This window comes from Hyla sarda, chromosome 2, assembly GCF_029499605.1.
Source record: "Hyla sarda isolate aHylSar1 chromosome 2, aHylSar1.hap1, whole genome shotgun sequence".
Lineage (NCBI taxonomy): Eukaryota > Metazoa > Chordata > Amphibia > Anura > Hylidae > Hyla > Hyla sarda.
The window spans coordinates 302,395,835-302,421,830 of record NC_079190.1 but is presented as its reverse complement, the minus strand read 5'-3'; the positions used below and the strand labels follow the sequence as shown (position 1 = coordinate 302,421,830).

Below are 25,996 nucleotides of genomic sequence, written 5' to 3'. Positions count from 1 at the left end.
TATTAGTGACGGCCCCCAGCTACAAGAAATAGCAGGGGGCTGCCTGATATGGTCGTTAACCAGTTAAATGACGGACATCGGAGCAATCTTCGATGTCCGTCATTTCAGGCAGATGTCAGCTGCTGATAGTAGCAGGTATCTCCCGTTTATGATGCGGACCCAACCCACGTCATGTCCGCTCACCCTACCCATGACTTCCATGTATGTCATAGGTAGGGAAGGGGTTAAGCCACACCCACCGAAATTATTGGCTGAAAATTCCCTTGCCTGAAAAAGACATTTTCGGCCAATAATTTTCAGCAGCCGAAATTTTGGTGCACCCCTAATTTTAATAGTTTGGACATTTACGAACGTGGCGGTACCACATATGATTATTTTTATTACATTATTTTATTTAAAAAATGGAAAAAGGGGGTTGATACAAACTTATATTAGGGAAGGGGTTCATTCACTTAACTTATTTTTTTAGTCCCCATAGGGGCTATAACATGCAATCTTCTTATTGCATATACTGATCAACGCTGTGCCACAGCATAGCATTGATCAGTGTTGTCTGTGCTCGGCTGGCTTTGAGCAGCAGAAGACCCATCGGATGATAAGGAGCAGGTAAGGGCCCTCCCGCCTTCCACTCAGCTGATGGGGACCTGCGATGTCGCGATCAGCTCCACTGCACTAACTGGCACTGGTTAACCTGAACTTTAGACACTGCGATCAACTTTGATTGTGGCGTCTAAAGGGATAATGCAAGGCATCGGCCCAATTGGCGGTGTCCACTGTGTTTAAATAGTTTTCCACTCATGAAAACGGTTTAAACCCCGTTAACGGGACTAGGGCATACAGGTACACCCTCGGGCCTTAACCCCTTAAGTACCCAGGGCATATGGATACACCCTGGCTTCCTGGTAGTTAAGGACCCAGGGTGTACCTGTACGCCCGTGGGAGTTTCGGTCACCGCTGGGCGGGGACTGGACCGGAATGCCTGTTGAAGTCATCAGACCCCCCCATGTCGGCAATCGCTGCAGTCATCAGACCCCCCATCAGACCCCCCATGTCGGCGACCGCCGGAGAATTCACACCAACAATCTGCGCCGATACGGGTCACGTGTGACCCGCTTACCGGGAGATACTTGGTGATCGGGGGTGTAGGATAGACCCTCAATCACCTCCTGTATCTATGGGGAGGTGGCGATTTTGCCACCCCCCCCCCCCCCAGGAGCGCTGCTATTGGCCGGACGATCGTCCAGCCAATAGCATCGGGCAGGGGAGGGGTTAATGTCCCCTTATCGCAGCTCTGCTGGCTCACTGAGTTCAGCCAGAGGGCAGAGCTGTGAGAGACCATTTAGTCAGGGGGAGTTGTCAGTGAAGGGAAAGGAAAGAGGTAAAAAAAAAAAAAGAAAGTAAAAAATTCCCCCCCCCCCGACCCCCTAATAGGTCCCCAAGGGTCCGCCGCAGCTTTTTCAGCATGACCAGGGCCCTATTTGGGGTTCAGGGTGCTGCGATTTGCCCTCCCCCTTCCCCCCACCCATATGATTTCTAAACACACACCGTTATATAATATAGTCACACCAAACACACATTACATACTTCCCCCCCCCCCCCCCACACACACACACACACACCCCCCGTACCAGCCACCGTAGAAAAAAGGCGATGGCTCACCAGGCATTTTCGGTAGCGGAGGCATACGCTTTACTTGCCTCCGACTCTGAATCTGCCAGTGAGGACGATTCTACAGTCCTGTGTTCTTTCTCGTCCTCCTCATCATCTAGTACTGATGAGGAGTCCCCTGTACGGGGGTGGAGACGCCGCCAGGCGTGGCCACGCACCCCCCATGATAGTGGCCGGCACTAGTACAAGCGACAATGCCGCTCGTACTAGGAGTCCGACCCCCCAGACAAGTGTACCCGAGTCCCCTTCCAGTGAACCTGACTGGAGACCCCCAGAGGCTTATCAGCCACGCATTCCGGAATTTGTTGGCGACTCCGGATTGACACGGCTGGATTTACCGAAATTTTACAGTTTACAGTTATTTTTTCCGTGACCGCTTTGTCAATCACATGGTGGAACAGATGAATCTGTACGCCCAGCAGTTCATCGCCCACCACCCAGATTCTTTTTTGGCCAGGTCCAATGAATAGTACGCCATTGATGCAGCAGGAATTAGGCCATTTTGGGGCCTCCTGCAGCATATGGGCCTGGTGAAAAAGCCCAGTGTCTGACAGTACTGGAGCGGGGACATCCTATACCAGATCCCACTTTACAGTATGGCCATGACACGGAAGCGGTTCGAGGCCATTCGGAAATGCCTCCATTACACTGATAATGAGGTATGACCACCCTGAAGTGATCCCGCTTATGACCGGCTTTACAAAGTGAGACCGGTCATCAATCACTTTGGGGCCAAATTTTTGGAGGCCTACGTACCGCTTAGCGAGCTCTCGGTAGATGAGTCTCTTATCAGTTTTAAGGGGAGACTCATAGTCCGCCAGTGTATTCCCTCGAAGCGGGCGCGGTATGGCATGAAGCTCTAAAAACTTTGTGAGAGTACCTCCAGGTACACTTACAAGTTTAGAGCATATGAGGGACGAGATTCCCGTATTGAACCCCTAGATTGTTCCCCCACTCTGGGTGTTAGCGGGGAAATTGTTTGGGACCTTGTGCACCCATTGCTGGATAAGGGTTACCACGTGTACCTGGACAACTTTTATACCAGCATCCCTCTGTTCACATCCCTTATCGCCAGATCCACGTCCGCTTGTGGGACCGTGCGGAAAAACCAGAGAGGCCTCCCTCTAAATTTTGTTCAGACACCTATACCCAAGGGTGAGTCCCGTGCCCTTACCCATGAAAACCTGTTGCTGGTCAGGTATAAGGATAAGAGGGATGTCCTTATGCTGACCACAATTCATGGTAACGGCAGCTCACCTGTCTCTGTGTGAGGTACCACAACAACGGTCCTCAAGACTGATTGTATTCTGGACTACAATCAGTATATGGGGGGAGTTGATCTTTCTGATCAAGTCCTCAAGCCATACATCGCCATGCGGAAAACACTGGTATGGTACAAAAAAGTTGCGGTCTACTTAGTACAGGTTGCCATGTACAACTCTTTTGTACTGTCCCAGTATGTTGGCAACACAGGGACATTCCTCCAGTTCCAAGAAGAAGTCCTAAGGGCCCTGATCTTTGCTGACCGGGAAAGAGCAGGCCGGAGTTCCCAAGGAACTGAAGTTATAGGGGCCAGGATCGTCCCAGGCCAACACTTTCCAGGTGAGGTCCCCCACACTGGAAAGAAGGGACGATCCCAGAAAAAATGCAGTGTGTCACAAGAGGGGGATACGGAAGGACACCACCACTCAGTGTGACACTTGCCCCGATCAGCCGGGCCTCTGCATTAAAAACTGTTTCAGGGAGTATCACACTTCCATGCGGTACTAAATTTTCCCTCTCAATTTAAATTTTCCATAATTTGACCCTAATGTACAAAGTCCAGAGTACATTCTAAGTTTTAACCCCATAAACCACTAAATTGCCCAAAAAAATTTTTCATAAAAAAAAAAAAAAACTGATAAGACCTCTGGGGGTATTTTTTTCCAAAAATGGGTCATGGGTCACTATAATTGGGGACTTTTTATGTTGCCTCAAATGCGCAGCACTCTCTTTCCACCTGAGCGGGGTGCGCATTTGAGGAAACAGGTTAGGGACGGCCACACACATCACATTCCCAGAATGATGATTCAGAACATAGGGTTTGGGGTGGGCATATTTTTTAGTTTTGGCTATGCTCTGGGTCATCATTCTGGGAACATAACCTATTTTATGTCCCACTGTACCCCATTTTAGTAATTTAGTGTACCCCATGTAATGCCCCATGAGGGGGGGGGGGGGGTCCCGCTGTTCTGGCTCCATAGGCAGCTATGCAAAAGCTCAAGACCTGGTGTGCACCCTCAGAGCAGTTTATGCCCAGATATCAGGTATGTCCTTACTCCAAAGAAATGTATCTACAAATTTACAGTGACATTTTCACCACATGTGAAAATGAAAAATTTGGGGTAACCCCAGCATTTTAGTGTAAAAAATCTAATTTTTCCTTTTCACATCCTAATGTAATGAACATTTCTTAAACCCTTAAGGACCCAGCCATTTTACACCTTAGGACCCGGCCATTTTTTGCACATCTGACCACTGTCACTTTAAACATTAATAACTCTGCAATGCTTTTAGTTATCATTCTGATTCCGAGATTGTTTTTTTCGTGACATATTCTACTTTAACTTAGTGGTAAATTTTTTTGGTAACTTGCATCCTTTCTTGGTGAAAAATCCCAAAATTTGATGAAAAATTTGAAAATTTTGCATTTTTCTAACTTTGAAGCTCTCTGCTTGTAATGAAAATGGATATTCCAAATATTATTTTATTCACATATACAATATGTCTACTTTATATTTGCATCATAAAATTGATGAGTTTTTACTTTTGGAAGACATCAGAGGGCTTCAAAGTTCAGCAGCAATTTTCCAATTTTTCACAAAATTTCCAAAATCACTATTTTTCAGCGACCAGTTCAGGTTTGAAGTGGATTTGAAGGGTCTTCATCTTAGAAATACCCCACAAATGACCTTGTTATAAAAACTGCACCCACCAAAGTATTCAAAATGACATTCAGTCAGCATTTTAACCCTTTAGGTGTTTCACAGGAATAGCAGCAAAGTGAAGGAGAAAATTCACAATCTTCATTTTTTACACTCGCATGTTCTTGTAGACCCAATTTTTGAATTTTTACAAGGGGTAAAAGGAGAAAATATATACTTATATTTGTAGCCCAATTTCTCTCGAGTAAACACATACCTCATATGTCTATGTAAAGTGTTCGGCGGGCACAGTAGAGGGCTCAGAAGGGAAGAAGCGACAAGGGGATTTTGGAGCGTACGTTTTTCTGAAATGGTTTTTGGGGGGCATGTTGCATTTAGGAAGCCCCTATGGTGCCAGAACAGGAAAAAAAAAAACACATGGCATACCATTTTGGGAACTATACCCCATGAGGAACGTAACAAGGAATAAAGTGAGCCTTAATACCCCACAGGGTTTTCACGACTTTTGCATACGTAAAAAAAAAAAAAAAAATTTTCACTAAAATGTGTGTTTCCCCCCCAAATTTCACATTTTTGCAAGGGTTAATAGCAGAAAATACCCCCCAAAATTTGTAACCCCATCTCTTCCGAGTATGGAGGTACCCCATAAGTTGACCTGAAGCGCACTACGGGCGAACTACAATGCTCAGAAGAGAAGGAGTCATATTTGGCTTTTTGAGAGCAAATTTTGCTCGGGGGGCTTGTCGCATTTAGGAAGCCCCAATGGTGCCAGAACAGCAAAATAACCCCCACATGGCATACCATTTTGGAAACTAGACCCCTTGAGGAATGTAACAAGGGGTACAGTGAGCATTTACCCCCCACTGGTGTCTGTCAGATCTTTGGAACAGTGGGCTGTACAAAATTTTTAATTTGCGCAGCCCACTGTTCCAAAGATCTGTCAGACACCAGTGGGGTGTAAATTCTCACTGCACCCCTCATTACATTCCGTGAGGGGTGTAGTTTCCGAAATGGGGTCACATGTGTTTTTTTTTTTTTTTGCGTTTGTTAAAACCGCTGTAACAATCAGCCACCCCTGTGCAAATCACCTCAAATGTACATGGTGCACTCTCCCTTCTGAGCCTTGTTGTGCGCCCCCAGAGCACTTTGCGCCCACATATGGGGTATCTCCGTAGTCGGGAGAAACTGCATTACAAATTTTGGGGGGCTTTTTTCTCTTTTACCTCTTGTCAAAATGAAAAGTATAGGGCAACACCAGCATGTTAGTGTAAAAAATGTATTTTTTTACACTAACATGCTGGTGTAGACCCCAACTTCACATTTTCATAAGGGGTGAAAGGAGAAAAAGCCCCCCAAAATTTGTAAGGCAATTTCTCCCCAGTACGGCGATACCCCATATGTGACCCTAAACTGTTGCCTTGAAATACGACAGGGCTCCGAAGTGAGAGCGCAATGCGCATTTGAGGCCTGAATTAGGGATTTGCATAGGGGTGGACATAGGGGTATTCTACGCCAGTGATTCCCAAACAGGGTGCCTCCAGCTGTCAACGGCTGTCCGGCAATACTGGGAGTTGTTGTTTTGCAACAGCTGGAGGCTCCATTTTGAAAACAGTGGCGTACCAGACATTTTTCATTTTTATTGGGGAGGGGAGGGGGGCTGTGTAGGGGTATGTGTATATGTAGTGTTTTTTACTTTTTATTTTATTTTGTGTTAGTGTAGTGTAGTGTTTTTAGGGTACAGTCGCACGGGCAGGGGGGGTTACAGCGATTTTCCCTCTGCGAGTTTGAGCTGCCGCACAAAATTTGCTGCATCGCAAACTTGCAGCCTGATACTCACTGTAAGCCCCCTGCCCATGTGAATGTACCCTGTACATTCACAAGGGGGGGACCTCCAGCTGTTGCAAAACTACAACTCCCAGCATGCACAGTCTATCAGTGCATGCTGGTAGTTATAGTTTTGCAACAGCTGGAGGCACACGGGTTGGGAAACACTGAGTTAGGAAACAGACAATGTTTCCCAACCAGTGTGCCTCCTGTTGTTGCAAAACCACAACTCCCAAACATTCTCAGGCATGCTGGGAGTAGTAGTTCGGCAACATCTTTAGAGCCAGATGTTGCTGAACTACAACTCCCAGCATGCTTGGAGTTGTAGCTTGCAACATCTGGAGGACTACAGTTTGCAGACCACTAATACAGTGGTTCCCAATCTGTGCCCTTCCAGATGTTACAGAACTACAACTCCCAGCATGCCTGGACAGTAAGGACATGCTGAGAATGTGTAGTTTTGCAACATCTGGAAGGGCACAGTGGTCTCCAAACTGTGGACCTCCAGATGTTGCAAAACTGCAACTCCCAGCATGCCCAGATGCCAAGGGCTGTCTGGGCATGCTGGGAGTTGTAGTATATAGGGTCCCAATACAGCAATGCATGTCGCTTTACGGCGACGTGCATTGCTGTAAAGGGCCCGACCGCGGCTAAAGATCTACTTACCTGTCGCCGCCGCCATCTTCCTCGCCGGGATCCGGGTCTTCAGGGACGAGGTAAGTACCGGGGCCGGTCCCCAGCACTCCCCCGTCCCCCGCCGCATCCTCCGGTCTTCCTCCCGTCCTCTCAGGACTTCCAGGGGCCGGGCAGGACGGGAGGAAGTAACCGCCCCCCCCCCCGCGCGATTGGTCGGTTAACTAACCGAAAAATCGCAGGGGATCGGAGGAGGTGGCCGGCTTGCCACCTCGCTCCTATGCTTTAGCATGGTCCAGCCGGGATCATGCGAAATTACCGGGCGGTCGGGCAGCCCGGTATCGCCGCAGATCGCAAGGGCGATTTCCCTTGTGATTTGCGGCGATCGCCGACATGGGGGGGCCTACATGGCCCCCCTCGGCGTTTTCCCTGGATCCCTGCTGAAGGATTTCAGCAGGGATCCGCTTCCGATCTCCGCCGGGTGAGCGGCGGAGACCAGGAAAAGACATGACGTATGCATATGTCATGGGTCCTTAAGACCCAGGGTGTGATGACGTATGCATACGTCATGGGTCCTGAAGAGGTTAAACACCTGTGGGGTGTTAAGGCTCACTGTACCCCTTGTTACGTGCCTTAAGGGGTGTAGTTTCCAAAATAGTATGCCATGTGGGGGATTTTTTTGTTGTTCCGGCACCATAGGGTCTTCCTAAATGGGACATGTCCCCCAAAAACCATATGTGACTCCTTCTCTTCTGAGTATTGTAGTGCACCATTAGAGATGGGATTACAAATTTTGGGGGGCATTTTCTCCTATTACCCCTTGTAAAAATGTAAAATTTGGGGGAAAACTAGCATTTTAGTGAAAAAAAAACATCCATCTTTAACAAAAAGTTGTAAAAAACCTGGGGTGTTAAGGCTCACTGGACCCCTTGTTACGTTCCTTGAGGGGTGTAGTTTCCAAAATATTAGGCCATGTGTTTTTTTTTTTTTTTTTTTGCTGTTCTGGCACCATAGGGGCTTCTTAAATGTGACATGCCCCCCAAAAACCATTTCAGGAAAAACTCACTCTCCAAAATCCCACTGTTCCTCCATCCATTCTGAGCCTTGTAGGGCACCCACATAACACTTGACATCCACCTATGAGGTATTTCCTTAATCGTGAGAAATTGGGTTACAAATTTTAGGAAGATTTCTCTCCTTTTACCCCTTGTAAAAATTCAAAAACTGGGTCTGCAAGAACATGCGAGTGTAAAAATTGAAGATTTTTATTTTCTCTTTCACTGTGTTGCTATATCTGTGAAACACCTAAAGGGTTAAACTTTCTGAATGTCATTTTGAATACTTTGAGGGGTGCAGTTTTTATAATGGGGTAATTTGTGGGGTATTTCTAATATGAAGGCCATCCAAATCCACTTCAAAATTGAACTGGTCCCTGAAAATTTTTGATTTTGAATATTTCGTGAAAAATTGGAAAATTGCTGCTGAACTTTGAAGCCCTCTGATATCTCCCAAAAGTTATCATAAAGTAGACATATTGTATATGTGAATCAATGTATAAGTTATTTGGAATATCCATTTTCCTTATAAGCAGAGAGCTTCAAAGTAAAAAAAAATGCAACATTTTCAATTTTTTCATCAAATTTTGGAATTTTTCACCAAGAAATGATGCAAGTATCGACAAAATTTTACCACTAACATAAAGTAGAATATGTCACGAAAAAACAATCTCGGAATCAGAATGAAAAGTAAAAGCATCCCAGAGTTATTAATGCTTGAAGTGACAGTGGTCAGATGTGCAAAAAATGGCTGGGTCCTACACTGAAAAAAAACAAACTTTATTTTATTTTCATTTTTTTAAATCAACTGGTGCCAGAGAGTTAAACAGATTTGTAAATATCTTCTTGTAAAAAATCTTAAAACTTCCAGTACTTATTAGCTGCTGAATACTACGGAGGAATTATTTTCTTTTCTTTTTGGAACACAGATCTCTCTGCTGACATCACGAGCACAGTGCTCTCTGCTGACATCTCTGTGCATTTTAGGAACTAGTGAAGAAAAGAGGCCAAAAGAACCACACAAGGTGCCTAGTGCATTATCCCAATTTGCAACCCAAAGTGCTAATATTGTGCTCACCTTGAGCACAATAGATATGCGCATATTGCCCAAATGTATTGGGTGCAAAAGTGTGGTGGATTCCCGGGAGTGCTGCGATGCCGTAGGGATGTGAAGGTAGGTGCAGGACTGTCCACAAATAGTACAGGAAACAAATGAAAACGATCCCTCTCTAGGCGCTGCTTCTCCCCTAATGGATTCACACAGAAGAGGTTTGTCAGATGAAATATATTTTTTATAAGCGAATTAGCCAATTGACTAATAAAGAATATATTTCATCTGACAAACCTCTTCTGTGTGAATCCGTTGGGAGAAGAAGCGCCTAGAGAGGGATCTTTTTTTGATTTGTTTCCTGTACCTTTTTAGGAACTGTCCAGAGCAGCATATGTTTACTATGGGGATTTTCTCCTAGTCCGGACAGTTCTTAAAATGGACAGAGATGTCAGCAGAGAGCACTGTGGACGTGATGTCAGCAGAAAGCTCTGTGTTCCAAAAAGAAAATAATTTCCTCTGTAGTAAGGATTAATATTTTTTAATAGAAGTAATTTACTAATCTGTTTAACTTTCTGGCACCAGTTGATTTAAAAAAAATAAAGTTTTCCACCATAGTACCCCTTTAACCCCTTGGGGACCGAGCCCATTTTGACCCTAAGGAAGGGAGCATTTTTTTGCACATCTGACCACTGTCACTTTAAGCATTAATAACTCTGGGATGCTTTTACTTATGCATTTGATTCAGAGATAGTTCTTTCGTGACATATTCTACTTTATGTTAGCGGTAAGTTTTTGTCAATACTTGCATCATTTCTTGGTGAAAAATGCAAAAATTTCATGGGAAAATTAGAAAATTTAGCATTTTTATAGCTTTGAAGCTCTCTGCTTATAAGGAAAATAATGGAGTTTATTTACTAAGAGTCGAGTGTAGGTTTCTTTGTGGGTTTTGATTTCCCACTGGTATTTTCCCAAGGTATTTACTAAAGTTTTGTAAACTACATTTTGCACTTTTCCCTACATTTTGCTTTTTTTTACAACTGTTCTGATCTGTCGGGTTTTTCTCAGCTCTAATACACCACTTTTTCGGTGGAAACCTTAGTAAATATGTTGGGATTTTCCAAAACTGTCGTGGACACGCCCCTTTTGTCGGGACCACGCCCACTTTATCACATGGTCACGCCCCTTTCCGGGTTTTCCTTGTAAAATGGAGGGTTTTGTTTTTTTTTTGGTCGCAAATTGTGTCGCAAGGGACGTGCGACACAATTTGGGCGCAAAACCCGACAAAAAAGAGTCGGGATCACGTTAGTAAATAAACCCCAATATGTCTACTTTATTTGCATCATAAAGTTGACATGTTTTTACTTTTGGAAGACATCAGATGGCTTCAAAGTTCAGCAGCAATTTTTCAAGTAATTTTCAAAATCTGAATTTTTGGTGAATCAGAATTTTTTAATTTGAGGGTCTTTATGTTAGAAATACCCCATTATGAAAACTGCACCCCTCAAATTTCAGGGGTATTCAAAATGACATTCAGAAAGTTTAACCCTTTAGGTGTTTCACAGGAATAGCAGCAAAGTGGAAGCAAAAATTCAAAATCTTCATTTTTTACACTAACATGTTCTTGTAGACCCATATTTTTTTATTTTTACAAGGGGTAAAAGGAGGAAAAGCCCTCCAAATATGTAACTTTATATGTGGATATAAAGTGCACTGTGGGTGCACTAGAGGGCTCAGAAGGGAAGGAGCGACAATGGGATTTTGGAAAGCAAATTTAGCTGAAATGGTTTTTGTGTAGTGGTCTCCAAACTGTAGCCCTCCAGATGTTGCAAGACTTCAACTTCACGCATGCCCAGACTGCCCAAGCATGCTGGGAGTTGTAGTTCCGCAACATCTGAAGGGCCAGATGTTGCTGAACTACAACTCCCAGCATGCCTGGACAGTCTCGGCATGCTTTGAATTAACATCTGGAGCGCTACAGTTTGGATACCACTTTATAGTGGTCTCCAAACAGTGCCTTTCCAGATGTTGCAAAACTACAACTCCCAGTATGCTGAGACTGTCCAAGCATGCTGAAAGTTGTAGTTCTGCAACATCTGAAGGGCCAGATGTTACAGAACTACAACTCCCAGCATGCCTAGACAGTCTGGGCATGCTGAGAGTTGTAGTTTTTTTTGCAACATCTGGAAGGACAGTGGTCTCCAAAATGTGGCCCTCCAGATGTTGCAAAACTACAACTCCCAGCATGCCCAGACAGCCAAAGCCTGTCTGGGCATACTGGGAGTTGTAGTTTTGAAACTCCTAGATACAGCAGTGAAGACAACTTTACGGCAATCTTCACTGCTGCATCTGGGAAACTGCCCCCCCTGCCGCCTCCTGTCGCCTCCTGTCAGCCGCCTGTCCCTGGTTGCCACGCGAGCCCAGGTAACTGGCATTGGCGGTCCCCGCCGCATTTATCGCCCGCACATCGCCGCCATCTTCCCCCGCTCTGCCCCCCGACATCCAGGGGCAGACAGAGCTTGGGAAATAAACATCCCCCCCGAATCGCAGGGGATAGGAGGAGGTAACACCCCTGCCACCTCACTCCTATCCTTTAGGATAATTCGGGGCTGCTCCGATCATCCCTATTTTCCTGGCTATCGGGTCATCAGAGACCCGATCAGCCCGAAATAGCCGCGAATCACCGATCTGAATTGAGGACCCCCCCAGGCATTTGCACGGAATGCCTGCTGATTGATTTCAGCAGGCATCACGTTCCGATCCCCGTCCAGCTAGCGGCGGGGATCGAAATTCCGACGGGCATACAGGTACGCGCTTGGTTCTTAAGTACCAGGACACGGGCATATCCATACGTTCGTGGTCCCCAACAGGTTTAATACCTGTATACCCTTCGTCCTGGTAGGGTTAGGCCTGCTAAATAAACATTTAGAGAGGAATTCATCATTGTATTCAGAGCTTTTTTTTTTTATAGAATTCTTCATAGCCATGTCTACGGTTAAGTTTACCGTAGAGCACTTTCTACTGTAGAATCGAATTCATTAACTGCGGTTTTTTTTTTATGCAAAAAAAATGCGCAAAAGCACTTATCTTGCGCAAATATACACCACTTCGGAGGACACGTACCAAAGTGTCAGAAAGCATCTTAGAATGTGAAACTTGTGTTTTCCTTTGCATTTTGGAAATATAATATATTAACTATTTTGGGAAGTTAGGACTACTACTCCCATCATGGGACAAACTCTACTTATGTTGGGAGTTATTGTTCAGGGGCTGAGGGGCAGATAACACCGGGTCATTCTCCAGAGACCCGCAACAATCCGCATGAATTAACTACAAAAGCCGGCGGCATATGCGGCTACACTGCGCTTTTCACCAATCAGAGCTCCCGTCTTCCGGCGGCGGGAATTATGAATTAGTGTATACAGTATTCCCCGCCGCCGGGAGATGGGAGCTCTGATTGGTGAAAAGCTATACACCAATTAGAGCTCCCGTCTCCCGGCGTTAGGGATTATGAATTATGAGAGCTGTATACAGGAGCCAGCGGGGAGCGCAGTTGAGCCGCCGGCTTGTTAACTTAATAAATGCAGATCGCAGCGGGTCTCTGGAGAATGACCTGCTGCGATCTTACCCTCAGCCCCTGTACTATAACTCCTATCATGGACAGAGTCTGTCCCATGATGGGAGTAGTTGTAGTACTGAAGTGCTGAGGGATGGCACTTGCCACTACTCTCATCATGGACAGAATCAATCCATAATGGGAGTTACAATCTAGGGGCTGAGGTGCAGATTGCAGCAGGTCATTCTGATAAGACCCACTGTGATCTGCATTTATTAAGTTAACAAGCCGGCGGCACATGCGGCTACACTGCGCTGCCCACCGACTCCTGTATACAGCTGTCAAATTTCATAATGCCCGCCCAGGAGACAGGAGCTCTCATTGGTGAATAGCTATCCACTAATCAGAGCTCCTGTCTCCCGGTGGCAGGGATTATGAATTATGAGCGGTGTATACAGGAGCTGGCGGGTAGCGCAGTGTAGCCACATGTGCCGCCGGCTTTTACAGTTAATAAATGTGGGTCTCTGGAGAATGACCTGCTGTGTTCTGCCCCTCAGCCCCTGTACTATAACTCCCATCATGAACAGAGTCTGTCCCATGATGGGAGAAGTTGTAGTACCGCAGCCCTGAGGAATGGCACTTACACATCCCCTGGCTGTGGGACTTTTAGAACTACTACTCCCATCATGGACAGACTCCATCCATGATGGGAGTTATAGTCCAGGGGCTGAGGTGCAGATCGCAGCAGGTCATTCTCCAGAGACCCACTGCGATCCCCATTTATTACCTATACAAGTCGGCGGCACATGCGGCTACACTGCGCTCCCCGCCGGCTCCTGTATACACTGTCATAATTCATAATCCCCACCGGGAGATGGGAGCTCTGATTGGTGAAAAGCTAGTTACCAATCAGAGCTCCGGTCTACCGGTGGTGGGGATTATGAATTATGACAGTGTATACTAGGGATCGACCGATATCTTTTTTTAGGGCCGATACCTATACCAATAATCGGTGGAGGTTAGGGCCGATAGCCGATAACTTATACCGATATTCCGGTATAAGTTATCGGCTATTTATTCCCCCGCGACACCGCTGCAGATCATTAATTTAAAGCGGGCGCTTTAAATCAATGCACTGCAGTGGCTTTTACGGTGCCATAGGCCGCCGCCGCCGCCACCCGCTTCGCTCTTCTCTCCCCCTGCCTGTCTGGGGGTCCTGAGTCCTATCACCGCCACCGCTCCCCCCACCGCCGCACCGCGACCGCCACTGCACCGCGACCGCCCCCGACCCGCCCGGGCCCCATTGCCTCCCCCATCCCCGGTTTTAGAATTACCTGTTCCCGGGGTCCACTCTACATCTGGCTCCGGTGGCATCCCCCTGAGCTGTCACTGTGCGCACTGACGGTGACGTCACGTTGCGCACGTCACTGCGCACAGCATAACGCAGGACGGAGCAGGAGCAAGAAGTAGCGTGGGCCCCGGGAACAGGTAATTATAAAACCGGGGATGGGGGTGGGGGGTGCGACGCGGTGGGTCGGGGCATTATCGGCAAGGCAATTGCCGATACCGATAATGCCCAAAATCATGATTATCGCCGATAATATCGGCCATACCGATAATCGGTCGATCCCTAGTGTATACAGTATTCCCCGTCTGTAGCCGGCGGGGACTCCAGTTGAATCAGCATGTGCTGCCGGCTTGTTAACATAATAAATGCAGATCGCAGTGGGTCTCTGGAGAATGACCCGCTGCGATATGCACCTCCGCCCCTGGACTATAACTCCCATCATGGATGGAGTCTCTCCATGATGGGAATAATGAACACTGAAAAAAATACCTTACTAGAGTGAGTAACTGTGCACTAGAAACTGACAGTGCCGTTAAGATAATGATGAAAAGCCATAATGGTGAAATTAATATATACAAACTTTATTGAGAAAATGCATAAAATCACAGAAAAGATTCAAATGTGCAAAAAAAACTGAAAGTAAAGGCACCAGAGTACAAGAAATAGGTGGGCAAAGGTCCTGGAAGTGCTAGTAAGATGGAGCATACATTGCCATATGTGAACTATGATAAGTGAGTAGCAGGTCAAGCATAGGCATAGGCCATACAATGACATAAGTTCACAATTTCGGTATCAGAATGCAGGAGACAACCAATAAACCATTGCATAATAAGGGTGCCAGACCTTACCCACCAGACCCCAACGATCGTTTGGCTTCCAATGCTTCCTCATGGGGTGTGACTAGGGTCTCATCACCAGACCATAAGTAGTTAATGACCACCAATCAGATATGAGCCCCTTGATAGACAAACACAATCCCCCAATCAAATATCAGCAGTATCCCCCAATCAAGTGATGGCTCCTACCCTCCTATGTGCGCTAGTAATGGAAACCAGGTTCTCAGCAAGATGTTTATGCAGTGGCCGCTCGCATTCTGGAGTATGCTGCATGTACTTCCGGTTTGCATTGGAAATCATGTGACCGTCCGGTCACGTGATCATCCCGTATGCAACTGAGCGCACCAGGGAGCGGTGACCCGCGTGACCAAAACACTGGCCATGTGACCCGGCGTCCCCGCGCGCATGCGCCGAAAGAAATAATATCTGCGGAGATGGAAAAGCGCAGCGCATGATGCGAAAATTAGAAAGAAAGTGCAAACACAAAGTGCTAAAGATATAAGGTAACCAAATAGCTAGGCAAGTGCAGAAAACAAGAGAGCAAACTGCAAATGTGAACATGCATTGAACTAGGTGAAATGAGTGAATCAAACAGTGCTAGAGGAAACCCACTATTTATTAGTGACATCATCATTATATGGAAGGGTTCTCGGGATGAATTGGATGACTTCATTAAAGGAGTAGTCCAGTGGTGATTCAGTGGTGAGCAACTTATCCCCTATCCTAAGGATAGGGGATAAGTTGCAGATCGCGGGGGGTCCGACCCCTGGGGCCCCCCGCGATCTCCTGTACGGAGCCCCGACAGCCCGCTGGAAGGGGGCGTGTCGACCTCCGCACGAGGCGGCGGCCGACACGCCCCCTCAATACAACTCTATGGCAGAGCCGGAGCGCTGCCTTCGGCAATCTCCGGCTCTGCCATAGAGATGTATTGAGGGGGCGTGTCGGCCGCCGCCTCGTGCGGGGGTCGACACCCGCTATCTCGGTGGAGAGCCGGGGCCCCGTACAGAGAGATCGCAGGGGGCCCCAGTGGTCGGACCCCCCGCGATCTCACACTTATCCCCTATCCTTAGGATAGGGGATAAGTTTTTCACCACTGGACTACCCCTTTAAAGAGTTAAATAACAGCCAGCATAATATAAAGTTGACATATGAAAGTGGCAGATGTGGCATGGAATTTCTAGACATCTTGTTTCATGTTGATGATGATGGTTACCTACACTCTGATCTCTATAGGAAACCTACCTCTACAAACGCATTCCTGCATGCAAATTCAGCCCATCCAATGAAACTCATCCGCAGTATACCCATCAGTCAAGTTTTACGTGCGAGATGGATCTGTTTGTCTATGTAGTCTTTCGAATTACAAGCAAGGGAGCTCAGTCAAAGGTTCCGGGATCGTGGTTATGATGAGACATGTATTAAACGGCATACAAGAGAGCGAAATTCAACAACAGAGACTCACTACTTCAGCAAAGACCATCCAAACATATGGATAATCAGGTGAGATTTATTACGACCTATCACTCGCAATCCAGTCTTGTCCGTCAAGTTATGAAGAAATACTGGGATATCTTGATGGTTGATCCTGTCTTAAAACTATATCTGCAACCTTATCCATCACTTACATACAAAAGAGCAACCAACCTTCGGGACACATTGGTCCACAGCGATTATGGTGGCCAAATGCCTTCCAGGCTCTTTGGTTCTAAAGGTCCCGCATGGGGATTTAAAGCATGTGGATCATGTGTAGCATGTTGTAACTTAGTTGTGGACACCCATTTCTGGGACTCCAACTGATCAAAACAATACAAAATTACGCACACAATAACTTGTAATATGATCGGCATTGTATACCATGTCGCTTGCCCTTGTGGTCTCATTTATATAGGCCTTACCACAAGGGAATTCAAGAGAAGGATCCGAGAACACATCTTGGACATACTGGCTGCAAAAGATGAACATGTCGTCACATCCCTGACAACTATACCACGTCATTTTAAACTACAATACTCCTGCGACCCTTCTGGCCTCCAATTCCGAGGTATTGATCGGATTTTTCCGGGATCCAGGGAGGGTAATTGGAAGAAACTATTAGCACAGAGGGAAACTCAGTGGATCTTCAGACTCAGAACGGTTCACCGGATGGGTCTGAATGATTCACTGAGTTGCCCCCTTCCTTTGAGCGTTCTACCACCATTCTACCACCAGTACTCATGCTTTATCGGGTTATAAATTATTCAATTAGTCTGTTACAGTAAGATCCGATCCGTTAGTGACTGTCCTATGGGCTCTCACCTTTTATTTCCATTTTATTACCTTTTGGTTTTTATCATTGGTTTTAAGTTATTCTTCTTATTTCTATTTTCTTTCAGCAGTGTATGTCGCTGCGGTTTGCTCAAGCCTAGACTCGTCTCATCACTATTCGCAATACCATTTTTTTTCTTCATTTGCCTTCACATTTGCCTCCTGTATTGTCCTTTTTTACTCCTTGTTTTTTTTTTTTTATCATTGTTTATATTCATTTACAGTTATATTGACATTTATTTTGATGTTCATTTTCATTATTATTCATTTTATTTTTTCTATTTTATAATCCATTTTAATATTTTTTTGTCACAGGTATCTAAATTTAAATATATTATCCATCACTTGCCGCTAATCTACTGTGTATTTTACATTTTCACTAATAAATAGTGGGTTTCCTCTAGTACTGTGTGATTCACTCATTTCACCTAGTTCACATTTGGGGTATGCACTCTTGTTTTCTGCACTTGCCTAGCTATTTGGTTACCTTATATCTTTAGCACTTTGTGTTTGCACTCTCTTTCTAATTTTCACATCATGCGCTGTGCTTTTCCTTCCCCGCAGATATTATTTCTTTGGGCGCGCGGGGACGCCGAGTCATGTGGCCTGTATTTTGGTCACGCAGCTCACCACTTCCTGGTGCACCTGCGCACAGTTGCATTCGGGACGGTTACATGACTTCCGATGCAAACCGGACTCTGTGTACTCCGGAATGCAAGCGGCCGCAGCTTACACATCTTGCTGCGCACCTGGTTTCCATTATTAGCGCACATGGGAGGTAGGAGCCATCACTAGATTGGGGGATACTGCTGGTATTTGATTGGGGGATTGTGTTTGTCTATCATGGGGCTCATATCTGATTGGTGGTCATTAAATACTTATGGTCTGGTGATGAGACCCTAGTCACGCCCGGCGAGGAAACATTGGAAGCGAAACAATCGTTGGGGTTTGGTGGGTAAGGTCTGGCACCCTTATTATTCAATGGTTTATTGGTTGTCTCCTGCATTCTGATACCGGGATTGTGAACTTCTATGGCCTATGCTTGACCTGCTACTCACTTATCATAGTTCACATACGGCAATGTATGCTCCATCTTACTAGCACTTCCAGGACCTTTACCCACCTATTTCTTGTACTCTGGTGCCTTTACTTTCTGTTTTATTGCTTATCTGAATCTTTTCTGTGATTTTATGCATTTTCTCAATAAAGTTTGTATATTTTAATTTCACCATTATAGCTTTCTGCAACATCATTATCTTATCGGCACTGCCATGATGGGAGTAGTAGTCTCCTAAAGTCCCTCAGCCAGGGGATGTGCAAGTGGCATCCCTAAGCGTTGCGGTACTACAACTACTCCCATCATGGGACAGACTCTGTCCCATGATGGGAGTAGTAGTCCAAGGGCAGAGGGATAGATCGAAAGGGAGTCTCACTCCTGAGACCCCCTGCAACCTTTACTGCTCCACCCCCTAGTGATTACATAATTAGGGGGCGGAGCTACACTGTCCAGTCCTGAGTCAGTTCTCATTATGCGTTTTGCATAATGGGAACAGAGCATTTCTGGCAGTGTGTTCCCAAACAGGGAGACTCCAGCTGTTGCTTAACTACAGCCTCCATGACGGGAGTTGTAGTTTAGCAACAATTGGAGGCTCCCTGTTTGGGATCACGCTGCATTATGTGCACTCTCCCCAGGGGAGACTGCGACGATGACCAGCTTTTTTTTTTTATTTCAATAAAATGGTTAAAGAGGGAGTTTTTTTTTTTTTTTAAATAAAACATTTTTTTTCAATGTGTCGTGTTTTTTTATAATAGAATTTTCAGGCTTAGTAGTGGAAGCTCTCTTATGGACGGAATCCATTACTAAGCCAGGGCTTAGTGTAAGCCCCCAAATCAGCTAGCGCTTACCCCCAATTATTACCCTGGTACCCACCGCCACAGGGTACCAGTACCAACAGGCCCGGAGCGTCAAAAATGGCGCTCCAGGGCCTAGGTGGTAACAGGCCAGTAACAATGGTCCCCGCCCACCCTGGTAACGTCAGGCTGTTGCTACTTGGTTGGTATCTGGCTGATACTTAATATAATAGGGGGAACCCTATGCTTTTTTTTTTTTTTTAAATAAAGTGTGTGGTTCCCCCATTTTCTCAGTATCAGCCAGCCAAGCAGCAACAGCCTGGCGTTACCAGGGTGGGCGAGAACTATTGTTACTGGCCCTCCCCAGCCTAAAATAACACCAGCCTGTTACCGCCTAGGAGCGCCATTTTTTTTGCTCCAGCCCTGTTGGTACCGGCTGTCCCGGTACCCCTGTGGCGGTGAGTACCAGGGTAATAATTGGTGGTTAGCGCTAACTGATTTTGGGGCTAATGCTAACCCTCAGCTTAATAATGGATTCTGTCAACAAGACTGCTTCCACTACTAAGCCTGAAAATTCAATTATAAAAAACACAACACATTGAAAAAAATGTTTTATTTTAAAAATATATATAAAAAAAACTCCCCCACAGCCCTCATTAACCCTTTTGACATTTAAAAACCGCTGTTCATCACTGCAATCCACTGAATCTGACGTAGTACTCTGCATTCACATATCTAAAATAAGAAAAAAGAAAAAAACAACAAAACTACAACCATTTCTGTGATTTCTACACGATCAAAAAGCTGGTTTGAAATTTTTGATGTCAACTGGACTCTCACCCCTTTGAAAATATCATGTAAAGCAGACAATATACGTGGACACGCCCACTTTTGAAAAACTGACGTGAACAGTGTAAACCGCAGCACAAAGCTCTTTGAAAATGTGGTTGATACTTTTTGGCGCCAAAATTGATTTAATTTTTTTGCCACAAAATTCTTTGAGACTCTCCCCCTCTGTGTACTTTATAAAGATTTATGATTTTACTATTGTGTAGAGTTTTGTTCGGCACACACTGCTGCTCCAGCACTTCTAGCTATGTGAGCAGTTTACCATGTGAGGTAGAGAAGGAGTGCACGGTAGAGCGGGCGGGGCGGGCGTTGTTATATTTGCACAAAATTTATCAAAGTATGTGCACAACTTTAGTAAATCTTGAGAAAGAGTGTAAATTAGACAGCAGTGTAAAGAGGTAGAACTGTGTCTAAAATAGACACCGAATGATACATGTCCCTCCAAACACTACACAAATTGGCCAAAGGGGAAATTTTTCAAAACCTGTGAGGTAGAAAAGATGCCCAGTAGCAACCAATCGGATCATTTCTTTTATTTTTCAGAGGCCTTTTGAAAAATTAAAAGGGTATCTAAATTTTCCTCTGCACATCTTTTGATAAATATCCCCCAAAGTCACCAGGCCTCTACATTCAGGTCATTAAAGCTAACAGACTGCTGAAATGTGTCACAGTATATATCAGTATTGTTTTTAATGTGGACATAGGGTGAACCCAGCCTAAATCTTCTACTCCAACAATGTCACAACTTGGCAACACCTGCCAGGTGCGCACGTACCCCCTAGCTACCCACCACCTATAAAAACTATCCGCTTCGTTGTTCTATACACGGGTAGCAGCGAGGAGTTGGTCTCACACAAAATGGCTGCTGTGTGAGAATCGCCTCCTCCCGTCTCCTTTGTACTAATCTACAACGGAGCAGCTATGTCGTACTGTCCACTACGCGCGCGGCCGTACTCACGAGCACAGTCTACGCCGTTTACGTAGCCCACCCCCCTCCTTCTTCGGGACAGCCGTGACTGGCGGCGGGAAACGGGAACGGAAGTGACGGAGAAGGAATAGGATGATGAAGCTGAAGAGCAGCCAGACCCGGACGTATGACCGGGACGGGTATAAGAAGCGGGCGGCGTGCGTATGCTTTCGGAGCGGGGCCGAGGAGGAAGTGTGTATACTTCAGTCATTTGCCTGCGCATGGGGAGGGCTGTCCGGGAATAAGGCTCTGTTTACACAATGTGTCATTCCGCTGTGACGGAAGGCGGTAATGGTGGGAGAGGCGGCTCTTGTCTGTCGGCTATACAGAGTCAGGGCGGCCCCGGGAACGACAGGTTTTGTAGAGTAGGTGTCGGCTTCGTGTCTACAGGGCTGGCCAGCTCTCCCGTGGCCGCTTCACGGGCTCTGCTCCGTCCGGTGTAGTGAAGAAAACGGTGTCTTGAAGCGTTCTGTGTCCCGAACAGCTGATGAAAGTGCTGTTCGGTGATTCGGTTGGGAGGATCTATTGGAAAGGTTCAGGGTGTAGGCTGGTTTCTATTGTTTGCAGTAAGGCAGGGTTCACACCTGTGTTTTAAGCACCAATAGGAGCCCTTTAGTGCTGAGCGATATGGCCTAAAATTAATATCACGGTATCTTTTTTTTTACTATCACGGTATTACCGCCTGTCCCCCCCCCCCCCCCCCCCCCCCCCCCCGCCACCCCGTGAGCAGGGTCCCTGTGCCCACTAGCGGTGTCAAATGTGCCCCCTCCCTCCCCACGAGCACTACTATCACCGCTAGCGGGGTCCCTGTGCCCTTTAGCTGTGTCAAATGTGCCCCCCACGAGCGCTACCATCACCGCTAGCGGGGTCCCTGTGCCCACTAGCGGTGTCACAAGAATTCTGAGCGCAGCTCTGTTCCCCGTCCCTGTCAGCTCGTAGGGTACGAGAACAGATTTAAAAGCCTCGCGCGCAGCTAACGTAGTACTGAGCATGCGCAGTACTATGCAAATAGCGTAGGGCTAACGCTGGGCTCCTAGCGTTGCCTACGTTAGCCCTACGCTATTTGCGTAGTGCTGCGCGTGAGGCTTTTAAATCTGTTCCCATACCCTAAGAGCTTACAGGGACGGGGAACAGAGCCGCGCTCGGAATTCTTGTGACACCGCTAGTGGGCACAGGGACCCCGCTAGCGGTGATGGTAGCGCTTGCGGGGGGCACACTTGACACCGCTAGTGGGCACAGGGACCCCGCTATCGGTGGGGATTGATCGTTCTCGCGGGGACACAGTAAATGGATTAGCCGCGCTGGGCTCTATAATTCATCCGGAGGGTGGGGGAGGGGCCCGACCGGTATAGCGGTATGGGCAAAAATCCATACCGTGGGAGAAAAAAAAACTTTATCCGGTTCATACCATTATACCGCCCAGCACTAGAGCCCTTGTCAAGTTCCCCTCAAAATGTATTGGACCAACCAGCCCAAACTGCTGTTCTATCTTGTCTGGTGAAACCCAAACCCCTGAAGCATCCCTTTAAGGTCTATTCACATGTACAGATTTGATGCAGCAGAAAATCCTGCAAATCAAATCTGTGCATAATACTGTAAGGCCCCTTTACACTACAAAATGACTCGGTTTTAAAGGAGTACTCTGGCGCGCACTTTTTTCATTTTATCCCGTCCGGTCTGCAAAATAAAAGAAAACGCACTTTCTCTTACCTGCCAATGAGCCCCCGGAGCTCCGGTACACTCCGGTACGGGTGTTCGGTCCCCGGGCTGTATTCTTACTTCCTGTAAGTCACACGGAGCTTCAGCCTATCACTGGCCGAGGCGGGACATCGCTGCGGCCGGTGATAGGCTGAAGCTCCATGTGACGTGCCGAGCTAACAGGAAGTAAGAAGAATACAGCCCGGGGACCGAACACCCGTACAGGAGCTCCGGGGGCTCATTGGCAGGTAAGAGAGAGTGCGTTTTCTTTTATTTTGCAGACCGGACGGGATAAAAAAAAGTGCGCGCCGGAGTACTTTTTTAAAGATCCGTACGAAAAGCAGCTTTAAAACGGCAGTTACAAAATCCTATATGGCCGTTTTAACAGGATTTTTCTAATTATATAGCCGTTTTAACCCGTTATAACCCATTATTAATTACGGCTGTTATTTTGTGAAGGAAGATAGTAACGGGAGAAATGGTTAAAACGGCTATTAGAAAAATCCCATAGCCTATAATGGGATTTTCTAACGGCTGTATAGGATTTTGTAACTGCCGTTTTCAGCTGATTTTCAGACGGAACTTCGTACGGATCTTTAAAATGGAGTAATTTTGTAGTGTGAAAGTGGCCTTAGTGTGAATAGACCATTAAGGCTGGGTTCACATCCGTGTTGTGGAGCTCTATAGCTGAATTACTGGGCTGGAATAGAGGGTGTCACAACTGATGTCAATGGAACCAGACAGGCCTCATTCACTTTGAATGGGGTCTACCAGGGTTTCCATTAGATGTCCATTATTTTGCAAGTTTTAGCAGGGGGAAAAATGGAGCTGCGAATGCTGATGTGAGCATAGTCTAACTCAGTGGAGATTATTGGACTTTACTTATGTCTGGTTTGTAATGGATATGCCAGTGACAGTTTTCACTACACAGCAGAACAGAACCTCTAATTCGGGTTTGAACTTGACCTTAAAGGGGTATTCCAGGCAAAACCTTTTTTTATATATCAACTGGCTCCTGAAAGTTAAACAGATTTGTAAATTACTTCTATTAAAAAATCTTAATCCTTCCAATAGTTATTAGCTTCTGAAGTTTTCTGTCTAACTGCTCAATGATGATGTCACGTCCCGGGAGCTGTGCATGATGGGAGAATATCCCCATAGGAACTGCACAGCTCCCGGGACGTGAGTCATCAGAGAGCAGTTAGACAGAAAACAACAACTCAACTTCAGAAGCTAATAACTATTGGACGGATTAAGATTTTTTAATAGAAGTAATTTACGAATCTGTTTAACTTTCTGTAGCCAGTTGATATATAGAAAATGTTTTGGCCTGGAATACCCCTTTAAATTTGGCAGTATCCTTAAAAATGCACATGGTACAACATGTGAAATCAGCCTGAGTCCACATTAGTGGTAAGAACCTGCCAGACCACTGGTCTGAAGTGCAAAACTGGTCCTCGCTGTCCGATTGTCGCTCCATTGCTCCAAGCCTGATATCCAGGCTGGAGCAGTCAAGCACAGGTTACACAGATCAATGCTATACTATGGCATAGCATTGTTTAGTGTATGCAGTCAAAAAAAAAATTTGAATGTGATTTAACCCCTTCCTGAATAAGTTTCAATCACCCCCCTTTTCCAATTAAAAAAATGTATGTAAATAAACATGGTATCGCCACGTGCGCAAATGTCTGAACTATAAAAATGTACGCCCAGATTTATCAAACTGTGTGAGAGAGAAAATTGAAGAGCTTTTCCCATAACAACCAATCACAGCTCAGCTTTCACTTTACCAAAGGTTGTTAGCTGAGCTGTGATTGGTTGCTCTGGAAAAATCACTCCACTTTTTCTCTCACACAGTTTGATAAATCTGATCCATAACGTTAATTAAACTGCACGGTAAATGGTGTTTACGTAAAAAAAAAAAAAAAAGCCAAAATTGACAATTTTTGGTCACTTTGTATATCCTAAAAAAAATGTATAAAAAGCGATCAAAAAGTCCCATCAAAACAAACATACATACATCCCCGTATACAGAAAAATTAAAAAAAAGTTTTAGGGGTCAGAAGATGACAATTTTAAACATACTTATTTGGGTGCATGTAGTTATAATTTGTTTTAGGTAGTAAAACCTTTATAAATTACGGTATTTATCGGCGTATAACAAGCACTTTTTAGGCTAAAATTTTTAGCCTAAAGTCTATGTGCGTGTTATACGCCGATACCGCCCCAGGAAAGGCAGGGGGAGAGAGGCCGTCGCTGCCCGCTTCTCTCCCCCTGCCTTCCTTGGGGTGTAGAGCCCTGCTGCCGGCCCTTCTCACCCCCTGGTTATCAGCGCCGCTGCCCGTTCTGTCCCCCTGACTATCGGTACCGGCGCCGATAGCCAGGGGGAGAGAAGGGGCAGCGGCACCCATTGCCGGCGCCGCTGCCCCGTTGCCTCCCCCCATCCCCGGTGGCATAATTACCTGGGTCGGGTCCGCGCTGCTGCAGGCCTCCGGCGTGCGTCCCCTTCGTCGTTGCTATGCGCTGCGCGGCCGTGCATAGCAACGACGCAGGGGACGCACGCCGGAGGCCTGCAGCAGTGCGGACCCGACCCAGGTAATTATGCCACCGGGGATGGGGGGAGGCAACGGGGCAATGGGTGCCGCTGCCCCTTCTCTCCCCCTGGCTGTCGGCGCAGCTTCTCTCCCCCTGGCTATCTGCGCCGGCAATGGGGCGCCGACACCGATAGTCAGGGGGACAGAACGGGCAGCGGCGCCGATAGCCAGGGGGAGAGAAGGGCCGGCAGCAGGGCTCTAGACCCCAGGAAAGGCAGGGGGAGAGAAGCGGGCAGCAACGGCCTCTCTCTGCCTTCCTTTCCTGGGGATGTATCGGGGGATACACTCGCACACACGCACCCTCATTTTACCATGGATATTTGGGTAAAAAACTTTTTTTTACCCAAATATCCTTGGTAAAATGAGGGTGTGTGTTATAGGCCGGTGCGTGGTATACCCCAATAAATACGGTAGTTATCCTTGCGACCGTATGGACCTACAGAATAAAGATAAGGTGTCATTTTTATCAAAAACTGCACTGCGTAGAATTGGAAGCCCCGAAAAGTTACAAAATGGCAGTTTTTTTTTTTTCAATTTTGCCCCACAAATATTTTTTTCTGGTTTCGCATTTTGTGGTGAAATGATTGATGTCATTACAAAGTAAAATTGGTGGCGCAAAAAAAACCCTCATATGGGTCTGTAGGTGGAAAATTGAAAGCGTTCTGATTTTTAGGAGGAGGAGTATAAAATGGCCTGGTCCTTAAGGGGTTAAGTGCATGCATGTCTGGGACATGTCACAGGCTTCCTTCAGAAATAGATCATAACTTTTTTTCTTGGCCTGAAACAAAGACATAAACAAAATTGCACTTTATTTTTGGACCTCCGTGACAAAGTTTTAGTT

The 25,996-nt window shown here is 46.2% G+C and overlaps 1 protein-coding gene across 3 annotated transcripts in view; it reads left to right on the top strand.

Annotated features, from left to right (window-relative positions):
- The first annotated feature begins 16,365 nt into the window (after positions 1-16,365).
- The window catches only part of NUDT3 (nudix hydrolase 3), a 59,395-nt gene continuing 49,764 nt past the window's right edge, over positions 16,366-25,996 (top strand). The window contains exon 1 of one of the 3 annotated variants that reach the window (XM_056557586.1): positions 16,366-16,392. In XM_056557586.1, the coding sequence (XP_056413561.1) occupies positions 16,381-16,392 (12 nt within the window). In that variant the 5' untranslated portion in view covers positions 16,366-16,380. Of the gene's footprint in view, positions 16,393-20,861; positions 21,056-21,108; positions 21,229-25,996 lie in introns of those variants that run through there. The other 2 variants (XM_056557585.1, XM_056557584.1) reach the window with 2 other exon arrangements.